At 39.9% G+C, this 21372-nt stretch overlaps 1 protein-coding gene across 2 annotated transcripts in view; it reads right to left on the bottom strand.

The window, feature by feature from the left end:
- Positions 1-9084: 9084 nt before the first annotated feature.
- auh (AU RNA binding protein/enoyl-CoA hydratase) overlaps positions 9085-21372 on the bottom strand; it is a 155281-nt gene continuing 142993 nt past the window's right edge. For both annotated transcript variants that reach the window (XM_069928342.1, XM_069928349.1), the window contains 2 exons: positions 19979-20026; positions 9085-11025 (listed from right to left, as the gene is read on the bottom strand). In XM_069928342.1, coding sequence (XP_069784443.1) covers positions 10948-11025; positions 19979-20026 — 126 coding nt within the window. In that variant the 3' untranslated portion in view covers positions 9085-10947. The remainder of the gene's footprint in view (positions 11026-19978; positions 20027-21372) is intronic.

Here is a 21372-nt window from a genome sequence, read left to right as displayed (position 1 = left end):
ATCTGCCTCTACTGCCCTCTGTGGCAATGAATTCCACAGATTCACCACCCTCTGGGTAAAGAAATTTCTCCTCATCTCGGTCCTAAATGGTTTGCCTATTATCCTCAAACCATGGCTCCGGGTTCTGGATTTTCCCATCATTGGAAACATCCCATCTGCATCCATTCTGTCCAGTCCTGCCAGAATTTTATATGTCTCTATGAGATCCCCTCTCAATCTTCTAAACTCCAGGGAGTACAATCCCAATTTGCGCAATCTTTCCTCATAAGTCATTCCTGCCATTCCAGGTATCAGCCTGGTGAATCGCCTCTGCACTCCCTCCATTGCAAGAACATCCTTCCTTAGATAAGGTGACCAAAACTGCACACAATACTCCAGGTATGGTCTCACCAAGGCCCTGTACAGCTGCAGTAAGGTATCCTTGTTCCTATACTCAAACCCTCTTGATATGAAGGCCAACATACCATTTGCCTTTTTAACCAACTTCTGTACCTGAATGCTCGCCTTCAGAGACTGGTGTACAAGTACCCCTAGGTCTCTCTGCACTTCCCCATCTCTTAATCTATTGCCATTCAAATAGTAATCTGCCCTTCGGTTTGTATTACCAAAGTGGATAACCTCACATTTATCCACATTGTAGTCCATTTGCCATGTATCTGCCCAGTCCCTCAATTTATCCAAATCACACTGGAGCTTCCTGACTCCCTCTTCCGTGCACACAACCCCTCCTAGCTTAGTGTCATCTGCAAATTTGGAGATATTACATCCAATCCCCTCATCCAGATCATAAATGTAAATTGTGAACAGCTGGGGTCCCAGTACAGATCCCTGTGGTACCCCACTGGTCACCGCCTGCCACTCAGAAAACGAGCCATTTATCCCAAGTCTCTGTCTTCTACCTGCTAGCCAGTTCTCAATCCACATCAATACTTTGCCCCCAATCCCATGAGCCTTGATTTTGTAAGCCAGTTATTTATGTGGGACCTTATCGAAGGCATTTCGGAAGTCCAGGTACACTACATCCACTGGCTCTCCCCCATCTATTTTACCTGTCACCATCTCAAAGAATTCCAATAGATTTGTCAAGCACGATTTACTTTTGTAAATCCACGTTGACTCTGTCCGATTCCTTCTCTGCTAGTCATATGCTCCGCTATTACATCCTTAATAATGGATTCCATCATTTTGCCCACTACTGATGTAAGGCTCACCGGCCTATAATTCCCCCCTTTTTAAATAGTGGGGTAACATTAGCTACCCTCCAATCCATGGGTACTGATCCTGAGTCTATCGAGTTCTGGAAAATAATTCTTAAAGCATCTGCTATCTGAATGGCCACTTCCTTAAGTACCCTAGGATGTAGATTATCAGGCCCTTGGGATTTATCGGCCTTCAATCCCTTCAATTTCCCCAAGACCATCTCCTTAGAGATACTGATTTCTTTCAGTTCCTCCCTTGCATTAGTCTCTATGTTTCCCAACATCCTTGGGAGGTTATTTGTATCCTCTCTTGTAAAAACAGAACTAAAGTAAGAATTTAATTGGTCTGCCATTTCCTTATTCCCCATTATATATTCCCCTGATTCTGACTGCAAAGGACCTACTCTGAATTTCAGCAATCATTTCCTCTTGACATATTTATAAAAGGTTTTGCAGTCGATTTTTATATTTGCCGCAAGCTTACTTTCGTAATTTTATATATATATATGTGTGTGCGTGTGGTGAGAACCAGCATATCAATGACCCTTCATCATTGGAGAAGGTAAGTGATGCAACATTTCATAATATGCAAGATAAAAAGAAATAAGGTTGAATACTGAAATGGCAAAATAAATGGAAGATGCAAAGCAAATTGAGTTGGTAGATTTATAAATCATTATCTGAATATTGTGCTCTGTTTTAAGTCAGGAAGTCTGTAATGTTCCATTTTGAAAGATGAGGTGATCAAGCTTGCATTGAACATAACTGGAATAATATAAAATTCCCAATAGCAGAGGTCATGGAAAGGGATGGTGAGTTGGTAATGTGATCAGAAGGTTGGGCTCACATTTGCAGATCTGAAGCTTTTGGAAATGAAATGGCAGATGTGGCACAGGAAGGTGAAGGGAACAGTGCCTTTGAAATAGAGCAAGGGAATGGAAGGGGGTCATCCATGCACAGTGGTGCAGATTTCCCTTTTGTAACCCATGGAATTGGTTCATTGTAAATGACAGGCCTGTTTAATTTCCCACAATTCCATTTTCACATTCTCTTTTTCATCTCATTACATCATTAGGATCTTCCTCTTCATCTCATAAACCTCCACATTAATTGATTATTTCTTGCTATCCCTACCACCTCAAGGAATCTGACATTATACCTGACATGGATTGGTGATGTATATCTTAATAATAAAATGAATTGGGAGCTTGGTGTTTTTCTGACTTGGGTAGTGTAGAGATTTTTGTTTTGCACTGAAATATCAAAGTCAGCAATTAATACAGGGATAAGTGTCACTTCTAGTTAAGCATTCCAAAAGCCTGACCTGTCACACAATAGTATTTGTGGAGTATACCCAGCAAGTCACATCTTGTCATTTCCATGAAGTTTTCTGAAAGGTAGATATTCAAGATAGATTATTGTTTGACTCTGGACCTGACTTGGAGATGGAGTGGCATGGGCAAGTTTTAACAGGATGACTGCTCAACAGGACTAACTAGACAGTTTTATAGAGAAGTAAATAGCTTTCAAATAATAATGGTAGCATTATAGCAGAATGCAATTAAAATTATATAGTTTGTGTTTAAAGTAGCAAAAATATCTACTAATACAGGGCAGAAGTTCATAAGCATAAGTGAACTGAGTATTAAAAGGATGTGGTTAAATGTTGGGCACAATGCCCAGAAAACTTCAATTGAATGCAGAGAATGGAATTGCTAATGGACCAAAATTCTGGAGATTTAAAACCATACCTGTTTAATCATGTTTTCGAGAACCATTATTGTCTGACAGAAATCCAACAGCATATGTGATAAATGCCAACTGGAATGAAGATCAAATTACCATGTTGATAAAGAGATAATTGACAAAGCTATTAAGTTAAAAATAATTGGAACCTTCCACACATTTTGTTCTTCACCTTTGGCAATTTTCTGTATGATAATACACTTCAAGGTTGCATGATTACATTTTGTTTTTGAGGAGGTTAGTCATAATCTTGACATGCATAGAATTAGGTTATTAAATTACTAAGAAGTCCATTCAGGCAAAATTTGATTGACCAAAATGAGATTGCCTACCGGGATGAGGTCCAGAACCTGACTACATGGTGTACCAACAACAACCTAGCCCTTAACTCCCAGAAGACCAGAGAGATCATTGTGGATTTCAGGAATACTGGGAGTCACACTTATGCCTCTATCTACATGAATGGAGCTGTAGTGGAATATGTATCAAGCTTCAAATTCTTTGGTGTCCATTTTCCAATGATCTCATCTAGCCCCTGAACTCCTCCATCCTAATCATAAAGGTGAAACCGTGCCTTTATTTCCTGTGGAGCATCAAGAAAGTTCACCTTTGTCCCAGGATATAGTTGGATTTTTACCGGGGTTCCATTGAGAGCATATTCACCTACAGCATCTCACTGTGGTATGGAAACTGTCCCGTATCAGATTGTTAAGCAGTCCAGTGGATGGGGAAAACTGCCCAGTGGATTATTGGCACCCAATTGCCCAGCATTGAGGACATCTATCAGAAGTGCTGCTTAGGCAGGGTGAGATGCATCTCACCCTTACTATGGACTTTTTACTCTCCTTCCATTAAGTAGGCACTGCAGGAGCCTCTGTTCCTGATCCAGCAGGCTCAGGAAGAGCTTCTTTCCTGAGGCTGTGACCCTACTGAACCTTGCACCACATTGCTGAGCAGTATTGCACCAATATTGTTTTGTCAGTACTTTTATACTTGTTTGTTTGCTGGAATGCTTGCTTTGATTTGCAGATACTTGTTTATAGCACCATTCTTTGTACTTCTGGTTGGCATTTTATTGGCTTCGTATCTGTACAATGACGATAACTATATAACCATTTATAGCACAGAAAGACACCAGTTTGGCCTTACTAGTCCATGCTGAACATCATCTCCCACCTAGTCCCACTGACCCATATTTGGCCCATAACCCTCCATACCTCTCCTGTCCATATATTTATCCAACCTATCCTTGAATATTAACATCAATCTCACTTCTATCACCACTACCATAAGTTCATTCCATACCCCACCACCCTCTGCATGAAGAAATTTCCCCTTGTTTCCCTTAAACTTTTCCGCTTTTACTCTCACTCCATCCCCTCTTGTTCGAATCTCCCCCACTCTGTGGAAAAAGCTTATCCACATCGACTCTATCTGTCTCCCTTATAATTTTGAATGCCTCTATCAAGTCACCCCTCAAAATCATCTCCCACTTGCATTTTATATCCTGTTTATATCCTTCCTGTAATTCGGTGACCAAAATTGCACACAATATTCCAAATTTGGCCTCACCAGTGGCTTATACAATTTCAACATAACATTCCAACTCCTGTTTTCAATACTCTTATTTATGAAAACCAACATACTAAATATCTTCTTCACCACCCTATCCATGTGATTCATGACTCCTAAATCCTTTTGTTTCACTGCACTCCTCAAATGTCGACCATTTAATGTGTATGCCCTATTTTGATTAGTCCTACCAAAATGTAGCACCTCACATTTATCAGTATTAAACTCCATCTGCCATCTTTCAGCCCACTCTTCTAACTGTCCTATATCACCCAGTAAGCTTTGATAACCTTCATCATTGTCCACATCGCCAACCTTTGTATCATCTGGAAATTTACTAATCCGATTTGCCACCCTATCATCTAGATTGTTAATATATATGACAAACAGCAGTGGACCCAGTACCAATCCCTGAGGCACTCCACTCGACACCGGCTTCCAATTCGACAACCAATTTTCCACCACTACTCTCTGGTATGTCCCATCCAACCATTGCTAAATCCATCTCACTACTTCATCATTAATACCTAATGCTTCCACCTTCCTTACTAACCTCTCATGGGAACCTTGTCAAAAGCTTTACTAAAGTCCAAATATACAATATCCACTTCCTTCCCCTCATCAGCCTTTTTAGTAACCTCCTCGAAAAACTCGTTGAATCTATTCTAATCTTAATTTCCAAACGGGACCAACCCAATTTTGTCTGTTCACATAGCTAATATATGCTAATTCTAATTCAGTCACCTCATTAAAAACCAGTAGCCTCCCAAATATCCAAAAAAAGGTAACCACAGGCCACTTAGCTCAATTGTCTGAATGTGGGAAAATGTGAGAAATAGCTAGACATCTGGATAGAAACTGTTCCATCAGCCAGACACAGCATGGATTCCGAAAGGGGGAGTTATGTTTAACAAACCTACTGGAATTCCTTGAGGATGTAATGAATACAGTGAATAGAATGGAACAGGTGGATGTGTTATACTTAGCTTTCCAGAAAGCTTTCGATAAGGTGCCACACAAAATACTTCTGCATAAGGATGCACGGAGTTGGAGGTAACGTATTGGCATTGATTGAAGATTGGTTAAGCAATAGAAGGCAGAATTGGGATAAATGGATGTTTTCCTGGTTAGCAATCAGTGATATATGGAGTGCCACAGGAACTGGTGCCTTGCCCACAACTGTTCACAATATACATAAATGACCTGGAAGGCACCAAGTGTATAAATCTAAGTTTGCTGATGGCATTACATTGAGTGGAAAAGCAAATTGTTTAGAGGATGCAGGGAAATATAGATTTAGTGAATGGGCAAGGGTCTGGCAGTTTGAGTGCAGCATCAGTAAATGTGAGGCCAACCACATTGGAAAGAAAAAAAAAGTAGATATATTATTTAAATAATGGAAGATTGGAGAATGTGGTTGTGCAGAAAGACCTGGAACCGATTGTACATGTACAACATAAAGTTGGTATGCAGGTGCAGCAGGTAATTAAGCATGCATATGGAATGCTTCACCACCCTATCCATGTGATTCATGACTCCTAAATCCTTTTGTTTCACTGCACTCCTTAAATGTCGACCATTTAATGTGTATGCCCTATTGCTAGAGGGATTGAATTTAGAAGTGGGGAGGTTCTGTTGCAATGGTACAAGGTTTTAGTGAAATTACACCTGGAGATCTGTCTGCAATTCTGGTGTCCTTATTTGAGTAAGAAGATATTGGGTTTGTAGGCATTGCAAAGAAGGCTCACAAAGTTGACGCCAGAAATGGCCTCACTGTCATCATTGGAGTTTAGAAGAATGAAGGATAGATCTTGTAGAGATATATATTTTTAAAAAAAGTGACAGGAATAGGCTGTTTCTACTGGGAGGTGATACTAAATTACATAGCTTCAAGATTCAAGAGAGAAGTAAAAGGAAGATCTGCTTCTCCCAGATACATTCTCCTCAGGAAGCAATGGAGGTAGACTCATTAACTGTATTTAGGAAACAAGAGACTGCAAATGCAAGAATCTTGAGCAAAGAAACAATCTGCTGGAGGAACTCAATGGGTTGAGCAGCATCAGTGGAAGAAAAATAAAAGTATACTAGTCATTTCCCCCTCCCACTCCTGCACTGTCTGTCTTGGTGAAGTGATCTGACTTGAAATGTCCACGTCTTTTTCTCCCATTGATATTGCTCCAGCCAATCTTTTTGCAGTATTACTGAACATTATTCCACTGCTTCTACTGAACTACCTTCGAACCACTGGAAATTACTCAGTAAAGTGGTGTTCTACTTGGCTCAATTATCAGGCATTTGTGGTTGACTTCCGGCTTCCATGTGAGGTTTTCAGAATCTCTGATCTACATTTCGCACAGAATCATCAACAAATGCAATATGGTATTTTACTCACTTGACAAGCACACATTTCACTCTAATAATTACCATTCACAGCAATGAAAATAATCATAAAATTCCTATTTTCCTAGTACATTGTGATTATGGTTAAGAACAGTGAAGATACTGAAATTTCAATACTTTTATTTTCCTCTCTCCATTTCAAATGTGAGGACACTTTTATCTGGCTTCTAATTTCCTCCTTAATAAGCATCTGGTTTGCTCACCTGCCAACAGCTTTAATACTTTGATCAGTACGGTAATTGACCATCTTTAAATATCAACACTTGTTGACAGAATTGCAACCTACCAGCCTACAGAGAACTCTGGAAAGTGGGAGTAACTGAAAAAAGGGTCAATGGGCAGACTGGCCTTCTTGTAATTGCCTTCTGTTGTGATGTAAACATCTACAATTCGTCCTCCTGACCTTCAATTGTGAGCAATTCCTCAATGTTTATATTGGCCATTACTGAATTTCCCCACTTTTCATCATCATAGAGCAACCAATCTCATCTGGGCCATACAGTGCTCCTGGTGGCTACAGCACATTTGGGCGGTGGGGGGGGGTTGCAGAATGGGTTGAAATAATTTTTGTTTATGTCATCGCTAGGAGAGAAGTACAGAAGTTAACTAAACATCTGCTTTACTAGGAAGGGGGCTAAAGCCAAAAGGAAAGTTGAGAATGGTTGTCATGGAGGATATATGATGTTGATTGTTGGATCTCCATTGTATCTTGGGTTTTATAAGGGATCATTGGTATTAGTTTACTTTCATTGCAAGTCATTTTGGAAAACATTGAGAACATACTCTGTGAAACTGGTGGAAATAGAGAGGAATTTCGACAGCAGGGGCTATTTTCAGGAAACATATTTACGAATGATGTCCTCCTCTTCCTTTCAAGTTTTCTGTCAGGAATTTCATAGTGGACTTTTTTGATGCACTGTTTAGATTCTCTGAAGCCTGACAGGTGGATTTGTGTGTATGAATAGAAATGACTAGTTCAGATTTTGACTATTACATCTTTAGTAAAATCCTTTTGTTTCTTGTGATGGTACATAACATTGAATTTTTTTTGTTGCTCCCTTTTCTGCCAATGCTTTGACTCCATCACCATTGAGCAGGTGCATCCGTCAGAAAATATAGGTTTTCTCTGCAATCCTGATGCAAGTTTTAAACTCACTCGCAGTCTATGAAAAGCAACATTTGAATTTTGCATGTTTTCAGTGGGGGAAAATATACATCTTTTCCAAATAATCCTTTGAGAATTGTCATGTTGGTTTTATTGGTAAAACCCCCCAAAATATCAACGCTACTAATATTACTGCCTTTGTTTACTCTAATTTTGAAGAATTTTCCAAATATTTATCTGGAAGGTAGTCTATAATTCATTGTCAATATTTAAAACATTCAATTAATATTTATTTAAATATTATTCAAAGTGTATAAATATGAAAAATAGTCTATGTTAACTTACAGCATAATGCTTCAAGCTGCACTCTCTGGCGGACAAAACGACTTCCCTTTACTTGCTTTGCATTTTATATTTTGCAACAAATTCAGTAATGTACATAAATTAAGATTTCAAAAAGAATCAAAGCTTTTCACACGATAATATGAGTTTCCATCTTTGCCCATGGTCATGTTCAGATAGTGGAGTGCCTGCACCTAGACTATTCTGAACCTTTCTCCAGTTTTAGGTTCCACTTTTTCCATGTGGATTGGTTTTGTGTGTGAGCTTTCTAATAAGGGGCAGAGAGTCAAGTCAACTTTATTGGTGACATTTTGTTCCATAATAAATAATCAAGAAATCAATAATTTAGCAGTACCTGTATTAACTCAGAATCAATTGCAGATTTCTGGTTCGGTATTCAAAATTTACCTGTGGAGATCAGCGGGCAATCAAAGAGTATGAGACTTTTGAAGTGACAGGAAAATTATTGTAGATGTTTAATAACAAGATGTGTGAACATCTAGGCGACCAAATTACTTGCTGCTGAAGTTTACATGTTCTGGATGCTGTCAAGTTCACCAATTTAGAGCTATGCGATAACATGATCTGGTGGTTTAGTTTTCAACTGATTGCAGCAGAAGATTATTGATTTAAGGTGTCAGCAGCTCAAACTACATTCTTAACATGCCTAAAATAACCATTTTTCACACACATTTTGTTATCCACACATTAATACAGATATCGTTTTCACAGCTTTTATTTCTTTTGGAAACAATAATGGCCCTGAAGTAGATAATTTTGTTTGCTGTCTAACAAAACAACCTTCTGATATTTCCATGGTGCAGCAAGATCAGTGTAGTAATTAACACAATGTTATTACAGTGTCATCAACCCTGGTTTGAATCTGGTGCTGTCTGTATGGAGTTTGTACATTCTCTCTGTGTCTGCATCAGGTTTCTCTGGGTGCTCTGGTTACCTCCCCGTTCCAAAGTCATAGGGTGTTAGTAGGTTAATTGATCACGTGAGTGTATTTGGGTGGCACAGGCTTGTGGGGCATAAGGGCCTGTTTCCAAATGAAAATTTTAAAAAAATTCAAATGTATTTATACTCTGGACTCTAGTTGAATAAACTGACCATCTATAATCATATTAAATATGAAATTGGATTAGCTTATTGTCATGTACAATGTAGAGATGCAGCACAATTCTTTCTTGCTGCAGCCATATTGTAATGTTCGTCAGTATAAATATAGTTTAAAAAAAAATCTATAGATTTTACAAACCACTGATTAAGGTATTGATAAGCAAGATAGAGTAGATATTGATAATTTGAAATTGAACAAATTATTGAAATATGCAAATATAACCAATTAAAAAAAACTGCTTCCAAAACAGTTTACCATATAGAGTGCCCTGAGAACAAAATCTATTTAAAAAAACCACGTGAAGCAAATTCAAGTTAATTGTTGGTTTATATTAGAATTTCAGAACAATAATTGGGGGTTGCGTATAATTTTTGATGCTTTTACCAACATATTATTACAGTTCCACTTTATTTGTATTCTCTGCTTTAAAAATTAGCAGTCAAGACCATCTAATGATCTTTGCATTTAATAAGAAAATTTTCACCGGCAGTGTGCTCGTTTTCTGAAGGGACTATTATATTTTCAGCAGTACTTTAATATAGTTCAACGGCCTTTTCACGAGAGGGGATGATGCACAACGTCAAGTTCTTTCTCATTACTTAAAAATGACAGCTATTCTTCCTTTCAATTTTGATGCTCTAGAACAGTGGTTTTCAAACTGCCCCCCTAAACTCTCATTTCCACCTTAAGCCACAAGTGCTCTGTGATGAGTAAGGGATTACTTCAGGTTGTATGTGAGTGGAAAGAAAAAGTTTGAAAACCATTGTTTTAATCGTACCTAATTGACTCGTTATGTGCACTGTTTCATAACTCCAAAGGAAATGGGCCAATGACAATTTTTCTCAGTAACAATTGGGCAGTGGTTCTCGACTTTCCCTTCCCACTCACATACCACTTTAAGCAATCCCTTACTCATCACAGAGCACTTGTGGCATAGGGATTGCTTAAGGTACAATATGAGTTTAGGGAACTGTTTGAAAACCACTGCTCTAGAAAGTTTGAAGAGCTTGAGATGAGATGGGTGAGCCAAGCTTAATGCATCCCATCAGGTATCATTTTGTGGTACAGCAGAAATTAACTGCCAATGTCTTGTACCTATTTCTTAACAACTTCAATTTAATTGACTGGACAGTTTATACTAATTCTTCAATAATTGCGAGAGAATAACAAATACTGTACTTTTTATAAAAGCCAGTCATTTGATAACTATGCAAAAATCACAAATATGAATCACAAGGAGAAAGATTTTGGCCACAATATTCATACTTCATAAAATAAGAATGTTCTAATAGGGAATCTGTTTTGTACAAAAAAACAGCAATTGTTGCATATTTTTCCTTGAGATTATACACTTATGGCTCTTGAACAGTTTCTTCAAGTAACATCTGATTACAGCAGACAGAAAACACCACGAGTAATATCCATTTTTTTATTCTACATGCTCCTTGCATTGTGTCTTTTCATTCCCCAGTATAGCGAGGTAGTCGCTTTTCTTTGAAAGCATTAAGCCCTTCAACCCTGTCCTTTGTTGGAATCACCTGTAATTTAAAAAAATATATAGCTTGAGATTCTGACTTCAGACTTGCTGTATTGCAAGATAAAATACAATATTTTTTAAATGAAGTAGATTCTAGAACTATTAAATAGTACTCCAGTTTTGCTTTTTGTTCTTGCTTATTATCAGATGTATCAGACACACCCACAAAACATTTCTTTGCCAAATGCAATAATTGTGAAAAAGATGGAACTCGTCTCTATAAACAGTTAGACTCCTGAGTCAGTGTTTGGCTTTTCAAACATCCCTTTGGTGTATCCATTCTCATTAAATAATGGCCAAGAACAATTCCATTATGATGTGATCATTCCTGATGCAATTTCCTCTTGTAGCTGACTTTCTAGGAAAGAATTCATCAAAAACACTCTTACTGAAATCTTCAAAAGCCATCTGAATATCTTCAAACTACTTCCTACTTACAAAAAAATTGGCTAACATGTGCTACTCATTTAAATTCTGACAGGCCAACTTGTTATCCTGTTTATTAGAATTTGCAATGACAAAGCAGAAAGCAATGAAAGAAAACAACCCCAGGAAAGCTTTATTTAATTAATTAAGTGGATAAACATATTACTAAAAATCTAGAGGGATCAGTGATACATTTTGAAAATTACTACTTGGAGCAATAATGATCCAGACAACTTGGATACAAGCATGATAAAATGGTCAAGAATTATAAATTTGTTCAAGATGTTAAGATAGTTATTGTTTATTTTTCACTTCTCAAAATTTTGTTGGAAGGGGTGAGCCTGATATAAAAAGTAGCAGTGCTTTCAAAAGAAGTAATTGTAACCAGACTGGACAATTTTCAAACAAGTTATGTTGACAGGCATACCATGACTGTTCTGTCTTGTTTATACTTTGGCAATTGATATACAGTAAAACCCATGGTATTCAGCACCTATGGGGAATGGTAGATGCCAGATAAGTGAATTTTTTGGTTGCTTGAGATTGTGTTGCGTGGATTGATTAACCAACAACAAAGTGTGCCAATTTTAAACTTCCATACTTTTTACTTATTTATTTTCCTTTTTTTGCCAGTTGTTTGAATTCTGGATAATGAGTTTTACTGTACCTAGTGTACTATGAATCTTTATGGAAGTTCATCATAGTCTGTAAACCAACTATGAAAACCTTTAGATTGTGACAACAGATAATGTTTTTGCATTGCATGATCACGTCATTTGGTTCTTCTCAATTCAGACGCCTGATTAAAATGACTTGAGCAAACACTAGGATAAAATTTAGTGTCAGCAAAGCTGGCGCAGTTAGAGGTTTGTAACTGTTAGATTTCCATGCAATGTGATTATGGAAAATCTTCATATATAATGCTCCAAAGATGAGATTTGGATAATTTTTATGGCTTTGACATACTGAAATTACTATTTCCTTGAGTAGTCCTGGTTACACTGGGAATTCTGTCTCACACACACCTTTTGGATCCCAGTCTGAGTCTCAAGGCAGCCAAAATATTAAATATAAATAAGTTGGAGAGGAGAAGCCAGGGATTACCCTCTCATTTAAGAATACTCTTTAAGTGGTTAGCATCTTTCCAAAGAAACTTAGTAACTAATTTATTCAAATTTTGAAAAAAAAAACATCTGTGGTATTGGTATTAGAAGAGTCTGAAAAAGGTACTGTGCAGGTAGGAATATATTCATTTTAACACAATTAACTCTTCCAATCAAAGTTTTCGGAAGAGTTATTCATTTATTTAAATCTTTTTCAACTTTCTTAAGCAAGGAGAGTTAGTTCATTTTATATAAATTTTTCAAGTCATTCATTATCTGTTCTGATCCCCAAATACTTAATCCCATTCTTTGGTCATCTAAATTGCACATTTCTTTGCCAATTTATATAATCCCCATCAATTAATGGCATAATCCCAATTTAGGGCTTATCCCAATCCCAGAGACCCTCATGTAGTCTTCCAGTTGTAAATGCAAATTTTGCAAAGAAGTTTCTGGTTCACTAATATAAGATCCTATCTGTGCATGTACAGCCAAATTCATCTATTTGACTTGCAGCACACAGTACGGGTGCCATTTTGAGCGCCGACAGAAGTTTTACAAAAGTTGGCAAATCGTGTTTAAGATGGTCGTATGGAGGTCGAGCATGAACCCCAGGGAGCCTCTCCCTCGAAGGAGGTGTGCAAAAAGTGATCCAGGGCAGCAGTGGGAGGTTCCCGGGCTCTGAGGTGGGGGAGGAGTGCAGCAAAAAGGCCTCGAGCTCACAGTTCCTACAGCACAATCAAAGTGGTGAAGAACCAGCGGGCCTGCCGGGGAGCAGTTAACCTGCTGAGAAGCAGCAATGTTGTCCTAACTCCATTGGGGGGTTGGGTCAGGGCAAGCCAATCTACCTCTGTTGGGGGAGGGATTAAGTGACAGCGGCCTATCTTTGTTGAGGGTGGGGCCCAAGTTTGGCTGCACTGATCTAGCTTCACTGAAGTTGGGGTCCAATGTGTCTGGCAGTGATACAGAAATGCTGTTGCAGAAGGTGAACTCAATTAGGGTATGTCTCCTCAGTTCTAGTGGCAGTGAAGAGGAGGTGCCTTCACTTAGTAAGACAAGGCTTGGCCGCTCTACGACCCACTTGTCGGGTGAGGATGACCAACAACTGCCTAAAAAGCCTGAGAAAAGGCACCCGCTCAATCAGGTCTGCCACAAAAGTCTGCTGGAGTGCAGAGCCCACAACCAATAACGAAATCTTGCAAGACTGGACAAGTTGGAAGGCATGATATCAGCAATCGTGAGTAAACCACAAGCACCTTCTGAGGAAGGGGAGAAATCTTATTTCCAATATGAATGGGACAAGGGAGAGCCCAAGGGGCCGGATGTGGAAATCAAGTCCCCTAACCCCCAATACCCTTCTCCCTTTGGTCAGGATGAGAGAAAAATTCCATCAATCCCCCAAATCACAGCAAAATTTGCAGTACCAAGGGGTATTGGGCAACCCTTCGATAAAGAAATGCCAATATCATATCTGGCATTTAATGTCTTCAAAGAGACAGTGCTAGAGGACTTGATTAAAAAATACCCCTGCCCAGCCAATTACCCTCTGCTGGATATATCAAAAATAAACCTCGCAATATGGGATAATTTGAAGTCCCCATGAGAGCCAAGGATATGAAGCTGCAAAGTTTTACAGGGCTCTCTGGTAAAGGGTATAACTGCATTTGCCCAGGCACTTTCGTCAGATATAACAGAGACATAACAAGATGCACTGGGGTTGCTCTCCCATGCCAATGACGAACTGAATGTCTTCCGGAAGGAACTGATAAAGCCTGATCTAAATGCTAATTTATGTAAACGCACTAATCCTGTCACTAAATTTCTCTTTGGTGATGATCTGAGTAAACAGGTGAAGGACCTGTATAAGTAGCAGAAGGCAGTGGCTGGAATGGTCAGAGGCTCGAGAGTACAGGCAAGAGCAACTGCTGTTTCATCCCTATTGCAGGTACACGGGGGGCTTTAACAGAGGATATCCCTCTTAGGCGGCACCACTACGCAGGCATTTTTTAGGGCAACGCCCTCTGTGGAGACAGAGGCAGCAGAATTTTCCCACCTCTTTGCAGAGGTCGAGCCAGATTGCACAGCAATGCCGGCCAAGTATGCCGAAAAAATGAGTACCACCTATAGACAGCTGGGTGTATTTTCTAATTATGATGATAAGTTTGTGGGTGGACGATTAACAATGTTCTTTAGTCAATGGTGTAATCTTACTACTGATGCTAATGTATGGCATACAGTGTCTGAGTATCAAATTGAGTTTGACAACAGAAATTCCCTCCAGTTAGGAGAAAGGGCTTATACAATTATATACGCAGCCCCCAGCTCATGGAAGTTGCACATAAAGTGATTATGGCTTTAGAACGCAAAAACGTAATAGAATGCGGCTGCCGGGAAGAGAATAAATTAGACTCAAACATACTGACGAGACCAAAGAGAAGTGGGGAACGAGAGTGATCTTAGATTTATCTGACCTAAATGAGTATGTCTTATATCAACATTTTAAAATGGACACGATTCACTCTGTTCTGCTATTATTACATCAGGTTTATTTTATGGCATCCATCGATTTACAAGATGCTTATCATTCAGTATCTATATACCCACTTTCTAGAAAGCACCTGAAGTTTATTTGTAAGGGCGAATTGTGGCAATATAAGGCACCACCTAATGGACTTAGGTCTGCACCCAGAATATTTACCAAATTGCTGAAACCTGTTTTATCCCTGCTCAGAAAGGAGGGACATATGATGACAGGTTACTTGGGTGACACCATCGTGATCAGTAGGTCCATGGGCAGTGAACGCCACTACGGCGCTGCTGCAGGACCTGGGATTTATTATACACCCAGAAAAATCAGTCCTCAGCCCAATCCGAGAAATTAAATTCCACGGGTTCCTTTTAAATACATAATCAGTACCAGAAGATAAAAAAGGTGGAAATTCAACAGACTTGTAGTGCTTTGATTGCAGAATCACGTCCCTCTATATGGAAAGTATCAAAAGTAATTGGGAAATTACTTTCCCAGCCATTCAGTACGGTCTGCTAAAATATAGATTCTTGGAAAGAGATAAAGTACAAGCCTTAAATACCGCCAGGGGTCATTTTGATAGACCTATGAGCTTATCGCAAGAGGCTAGAACAAATTTGCGTGGTGGACGGCAAATGTGTCAGAGGCTTAAGCCATGATAGAGAGTAGAAAGTTTGATATAGAAATCTGATCAGTTGCTAGTGGTGAAGGATGGGGTACAACAGACTTAACTACCTCTGCCAGTGGCAGATGGACTATTCAAGAGATTAGACTGGCATCAACATTTGGCATTAACTTCCTAGAAATGTTGACAGCTCCAGTTGGCACTGGTCTTTCTGTGCAGAGAAAAGGGTATACACGTGTTGATGAGGTTAGACAACATCTCAGCAGTAATGTACCTGAATAAAATGGGAGGTGAGAAGTCCCATCATGTAACTGGCTTGCAATACAGATGTGAAGTTGGTGTATCGAAAGGAATATCTGGATTACAGCCACATACTTGCCCGGGTGTCTGAACTATCAGGCGGATTAGATGTCTTGAAAGTTCAATGATAAAACCGAATGGATGTTGGTGGGGAAAGTGTTTTAATCTGATAGTACAGACATTTGGGTTGCAAGAGATTGATCTGTTTGCATCTCGTTTAAATGCCCAAGTACTGAGATATGTAACCTGGTCGCCAGACACCCAGGCAGAAGCTATACAAGCCTTTATGATTGATTGGGCAGATGATGTACACAAAAGCCCACTAAATTAAAAAAAGTTTGAGGGCCTAGATTCTCAGGTGATCTGGACTTTTTCTTTACTATATAAAGAGGTGAGGGGGAGGGTGTTGTGTGTGGAGGAAATGCAACTTCCCTGTCTGGAATGTGTGTATTGTGGGAGGTCACATGCCCTCCCTGTTTGGAATGTATTTGGAAGTCACATCATCTGTCAGTCAAGATCGGACTCAGGCCACTAATTCATGCACACCTTGCTATTGCCTAATTCAAAATTGTTGTGTCCAGACTCGCCTCTCTGTGAACTCACCGAACCTGATACTCTTTCTTAACATAACAAATGGCACTGTGAGCAGGGTTCAAAGAGTTATGACTGGAGATGTAGAGTTTTAACCATGTGGGAGGGGAGACTGGTTTAACTGTGTGGGAGATTGTATTGATAACTGTGTATGTGGGAGTCCTGGTGGGTGCATGGTTTCTTGTGTATCTGCTCACCATTGGGGGCAGGAGATGACCCACAAGTAGGAAAAGGACCCTAGGGTCAGCTTAAAATCCCTGGCGGATCGATATCCATCAGGGATTCAGCCGTTTGGCTGGCAAGCCATGTTGATTAATTGGGACAAGAGATTAGACTTCCATGGGCAGAAGATAGGGCATCTTGTCGTCTCCTATCTAGAGTTACTGGGGTTTCCCTGAGGCTGGGGGGAGTTGTGGGGCAGCCCTATGGTTACTGATATCCAAGCTAATAGCCAAAAAGTTAAGGAGATAGAATCCATGCGAAATGAGTGTTGGGAACTGCAAGAGGCAGTTCAGACTGCCCAAGGGCAAGTGACCTGGAAAGATCAGGAGATAGAATCCCTGCAGCATGAATGTTGAGAATTGCAAGGGGCACTTCAGGCTGCCCAAGAGACCAATTTAGACTTTAAAATCAGGGAGGCAGTTTCCATTCTGATCGAAACACAGCAGCTGTAAGCTCTCTAGTCTGGCTCGCAACTTGATTCAGGAAAAGTCTGAGCCATTGTCCAGCAGGGGGAGGGGATCGACACATGGTTAGGGGATGGATCTGTGTTGATGGATGGTGATAACCCTGAGGAAACTGAGTTCCCATGACACACTTCCTCTCCTCCAGTAACCATGCAGTCCCAGGTCTGCCAGGAGGGCACCCTTCCGATTCTTCAAAATGGGGAGGTAGCCGAAATTGGGAGGACGTCGGGTGGGCACGCAGGTAGTCATCGTGAGATAACGGAATCTCAGGACTACTTTCGTAAGGGGCTAACCGGGCGAGGGGACCGATACCACCAGCGGCCAGGCGAACATTAAGCCATGCTGCTGCTTCAGTTGGGAGACGAGGGGTCACCCAATTCCCTTTTCTCATTGGAAAGCAAGCGTCCTGGGCAGTACCTGACCAGCAGGCGATTGCCAACACCTTGCTGGTGCCACCAGAAGGGGTCAATAATGGCAGTACACCTTGGGAATAGGTGGTAACTGTGGTCCGAGCCAGGTTCCCTCCACTCCTAGAATGGGACTGACACAGCTGGCTGCAGTGGCACCCCACTGACATGGGGACATGGATTGTTAGGGAGTGATCATGGGTATCTATGGGGGATCCACAAGCACTACCTCCCAGTGAGCATGAAGGTGAGTGATGCTGCCACGCACCCTGACCTTAGAAGGGTGGTCTTGCCCCTCATGGACTGGCAACCGGGAAGGTGGTTCAGAATACACGGGAGCAGAGAGCTCCCACTCAAGGTTTCAGGGCTGAGGGGAGGTTCTGGGACGTCACTCTGCCAGTGACTTAAGGAGATGTATGCTCTCTGGAGAGAAAATTACGGGGGATGGGGGGGGGGGGGAAATGCCCTGTGGGGTGGAGCTTTCCATGCTCTACCCACTCTGACCTGGACTAGCCTCTCCTCTGGTCCTCCCCCACTGGAGGTAGCCCAAAATTAATATACCTTTTGAGCTCTTCCATCACCCCCTCTTCCCCAACAGGAGAAGATTACCCTTCAAGCTGTTCCATTTCTCAATGTGAGGGTCTACAAAATGTTCATCACAACAGATTGCTGCAATCAAATCAATGACAACTGTGGCCACCACACCAGCTTGTTTAAACCAAGAACCAGCTCTGTCACATATTATGCAAAGAACTCTCTAGCAAGACAGACACGGGACCTGTTGCCATGGCAATCCAAATCACAGCATTGGACATTCGATTGGACCAATTGTGATTCGTATTGCAAGCAACTAGGGACTTTGTAATGAACTTTTTGTGTTTTTTTTCCCCACATTTTACCCTGTGTTTTTTCCTTTTTTTTCAATCACCTTGAACTGTAGTAAGATTAGAAAGTTGGTTTGAAATAAAAGGGAGGCCTACATTAAATATAAGAAACAAGGTATAGACGAGATGGTTGGAAAATATATTGATTGTAAAAGGAAGCTTAAGAAAGAAATTAGGAAAGCGAAAAGAAGGTACGAGGTGGCTATAGTGAACAGGGTGAAAGTAAATCTGAAGGGTTTTTACAAATATGTAAACAGCAAAAGGAGAGTGAAGGATAAAATTGGTCCCTTGGAGAATCAGAGCGGACAACTGTGTACGGAGCCGAATGAGATGGGGGAGATAATATTGAATGAGTTCTTCGCTTTGGTATTCACTAGGTCAAAGTATACAGAATCATGTAGGATAAGAGAAGCAAAAGGGGCGATTATGGAAAGTGTAGGGATTAGGAAAGAGGGGGTGTTGGAATGTTTGAGGCATATAAAGGTGGATAAGTCTCCAGGTTCCGACGGGATTTTCCCCAGGACCATGAGTGAAGTCAGGGAGGAAATAGCGGAGGCTCTGACAGTGATTTTTCAACAGACACTAGAGGATGGCATGGTGCTGCAGAATTGGCATATTGCAAATGTGGTTCCTCTGTTTAAAAAGAGGTCCAGGGGTGTAGGCCCAGCAATTATAGGCCAGTAAATTTGACGTTGGTGGTCGGTGAACTAAGGGAAAGTACTTTTATAGATAATATGTATAAGTATCTAGAGAGGCAGGGACTGATCAAGGAAGGTCATGTTTGACAAATCTTGTTGAATTTTTTGAGGAGGAGAGTAGGAATGTTGATGAGGGTAGAACAGTAGATGTAGTCTATATGGATTTCGGTAAGGCCTTTGATAAGGCTCCACGTGGAAGGTTGGTAAGGAAGGTTCAGGCACTAGGTATTAATTTTGGGAGAGTCAAATGGATTCGACAGTGGCTTGAAGGTAGATGCCAGAGAGTCATGGTGGATAACTGTCTGTCAGGATGGAGCCAGTAACAATTGGTGTGCCTCGGGATCAGTGTTGGGTCCCTTGTTATTTGTCATTTACATTAATGATTTGGATGATGGAGTGGTAAAATGGGTTAGTAAATATGCGGACGATACAAAAATAGGGGGAGTTGTGGATAGTGAAGATGGTTTTCAGAGACTGCAGAGGGATTTGGACTGTTTAGAAGAGTGGGCCAAGTGTGTACGGAGGCTCTTGGTCAAAATAGCTAGTGTAACAATGTATAACTGATAAAAATGAAAGCTGCAAATTGCAAGCATGGGTTGATTATACTGTATCAATTCAGCATCTCAATTACATCACATGAGAAGGAAAATGTAATTTCACCAAGTAATACTTAAGAGCACACAGGTAAAACAACATGATGCATTTACCTGAGCATAACAAGCTTCTTCTATTTCTAATCCTGTTTTCAAATCAACCTGAAAAAGAAAGAAGTATTAATAAATAGGAAAGGAAACATCAGAGGAAAGGGAGGGAAATAGAGAAAAAGAGGATGACCTGGAATATAAACTGAAGCTTGTTTTGAAAATATCCTCCCAATGGGTTCTCTCCTGCACTTTTCCCAATTTTTTATTTGACATTGAAGTGACATCAGAGGTTAACTGCTAACTCAATTTTAGAGATCTTCAGTTAGCAATATTCAGACTTCAATGACCTTACTTAAATATTTTCATTCCTGTGTAACTTGCATTATTATGAATGTGTATCCTGTAAACGCACAAACATTTCTCCCCTCAATTTGTTCCTCTGCTCAGTCTTTTTTATGTTACCAACAGAGTTAGCAATAAAATTATCCACCTTACTCCAACGCCGTCCACTAGGCACCATATCCTGCATTCATGTGAATAGTAACTTTGATGTTTGTAAGATGCTTGAGATAATACATCAATTAACAATCCCATTAACTCCTTTCAGCTATTTTGATTATGCAATATGATTGAAAATAATTATTAACCTTTGAGATCCCATTTTAACAAAAATAAATTGTTTTCACAACACTTTTTTGATATAACATTGATAAACTTCCACTCCTTAGAATGAACCACTATATTTGATCCAGATATTCCCATCCTGAAAAAGATGGTAGAAAGCATTTTTTTTGTGTCTTTGCAGCAGTACAAACTGGTGAGAAGAGATCTATTTTGAAAGAAATGTAAAAGAATTCATTACTCTAGTTTACAGGTAGTAATAGCTTATGATAGAACATTGGAAAAGATTGCAGATTGCAGTTGAACTGTTCAACTCAGCATGCAGTACAGTTGGAATCTGGCAAACAATCCCCAGGCAACAATAGATTACAAGATTTCAAGAAAGGTGATTGCCAGTAGAACTGTAAATACTTCCAAAAAAGCTAAGTAATTCATCAGGATAAATATCGTAACTTTAAACATCTTTAAAAATGCTTAAACGTTAGATCACAGAATGTCTTAGCAGAACACTACATGTAGTCCTCTGCTCCCAACCGAGAATTCTGTTTACTAAACATAAAATTAAATGCTATTAGCATAGACTAATTTTTCTTTAAATAATTAATTTTCAAGAAATTGGATCCAACCAAAGCTGCAATGACGTGCAACTATATTTTGCAAAATCTCAAATCAGGGCTATAGTATTTATTTTTAAGTTTAACTCATAGACTCCTCCATTTTAGTTGGAGTTCAGTGCCTACAAGGCTGTTATGTTTGAATAGTCCTTGGAAGTGTATGTGAAGAGCCGTGACCTGCAAGTCAATGGATTTCATGCTGGAAGACAACATTATACATAC

Source organism: Narcine bancroftii, chromosome 1 (genome assembly GCF_036971445.1).
Source record: "Narcine bancroftii isolate sNarBan1 chromosome 1, sNarBan1.hap1, whole genome shotgun sequence".
Lineage (NCBI taxonomy): Eukaryota > Metazoa > Chordata > Chondrichthyes > Torpediniformes > Narcinidae > Narcine > Narcine bancroftii.
Note: the sequence above shows the minus strand (reverse complement) of the source record. Positions and strands in the feature narration are given on the sequence as shown.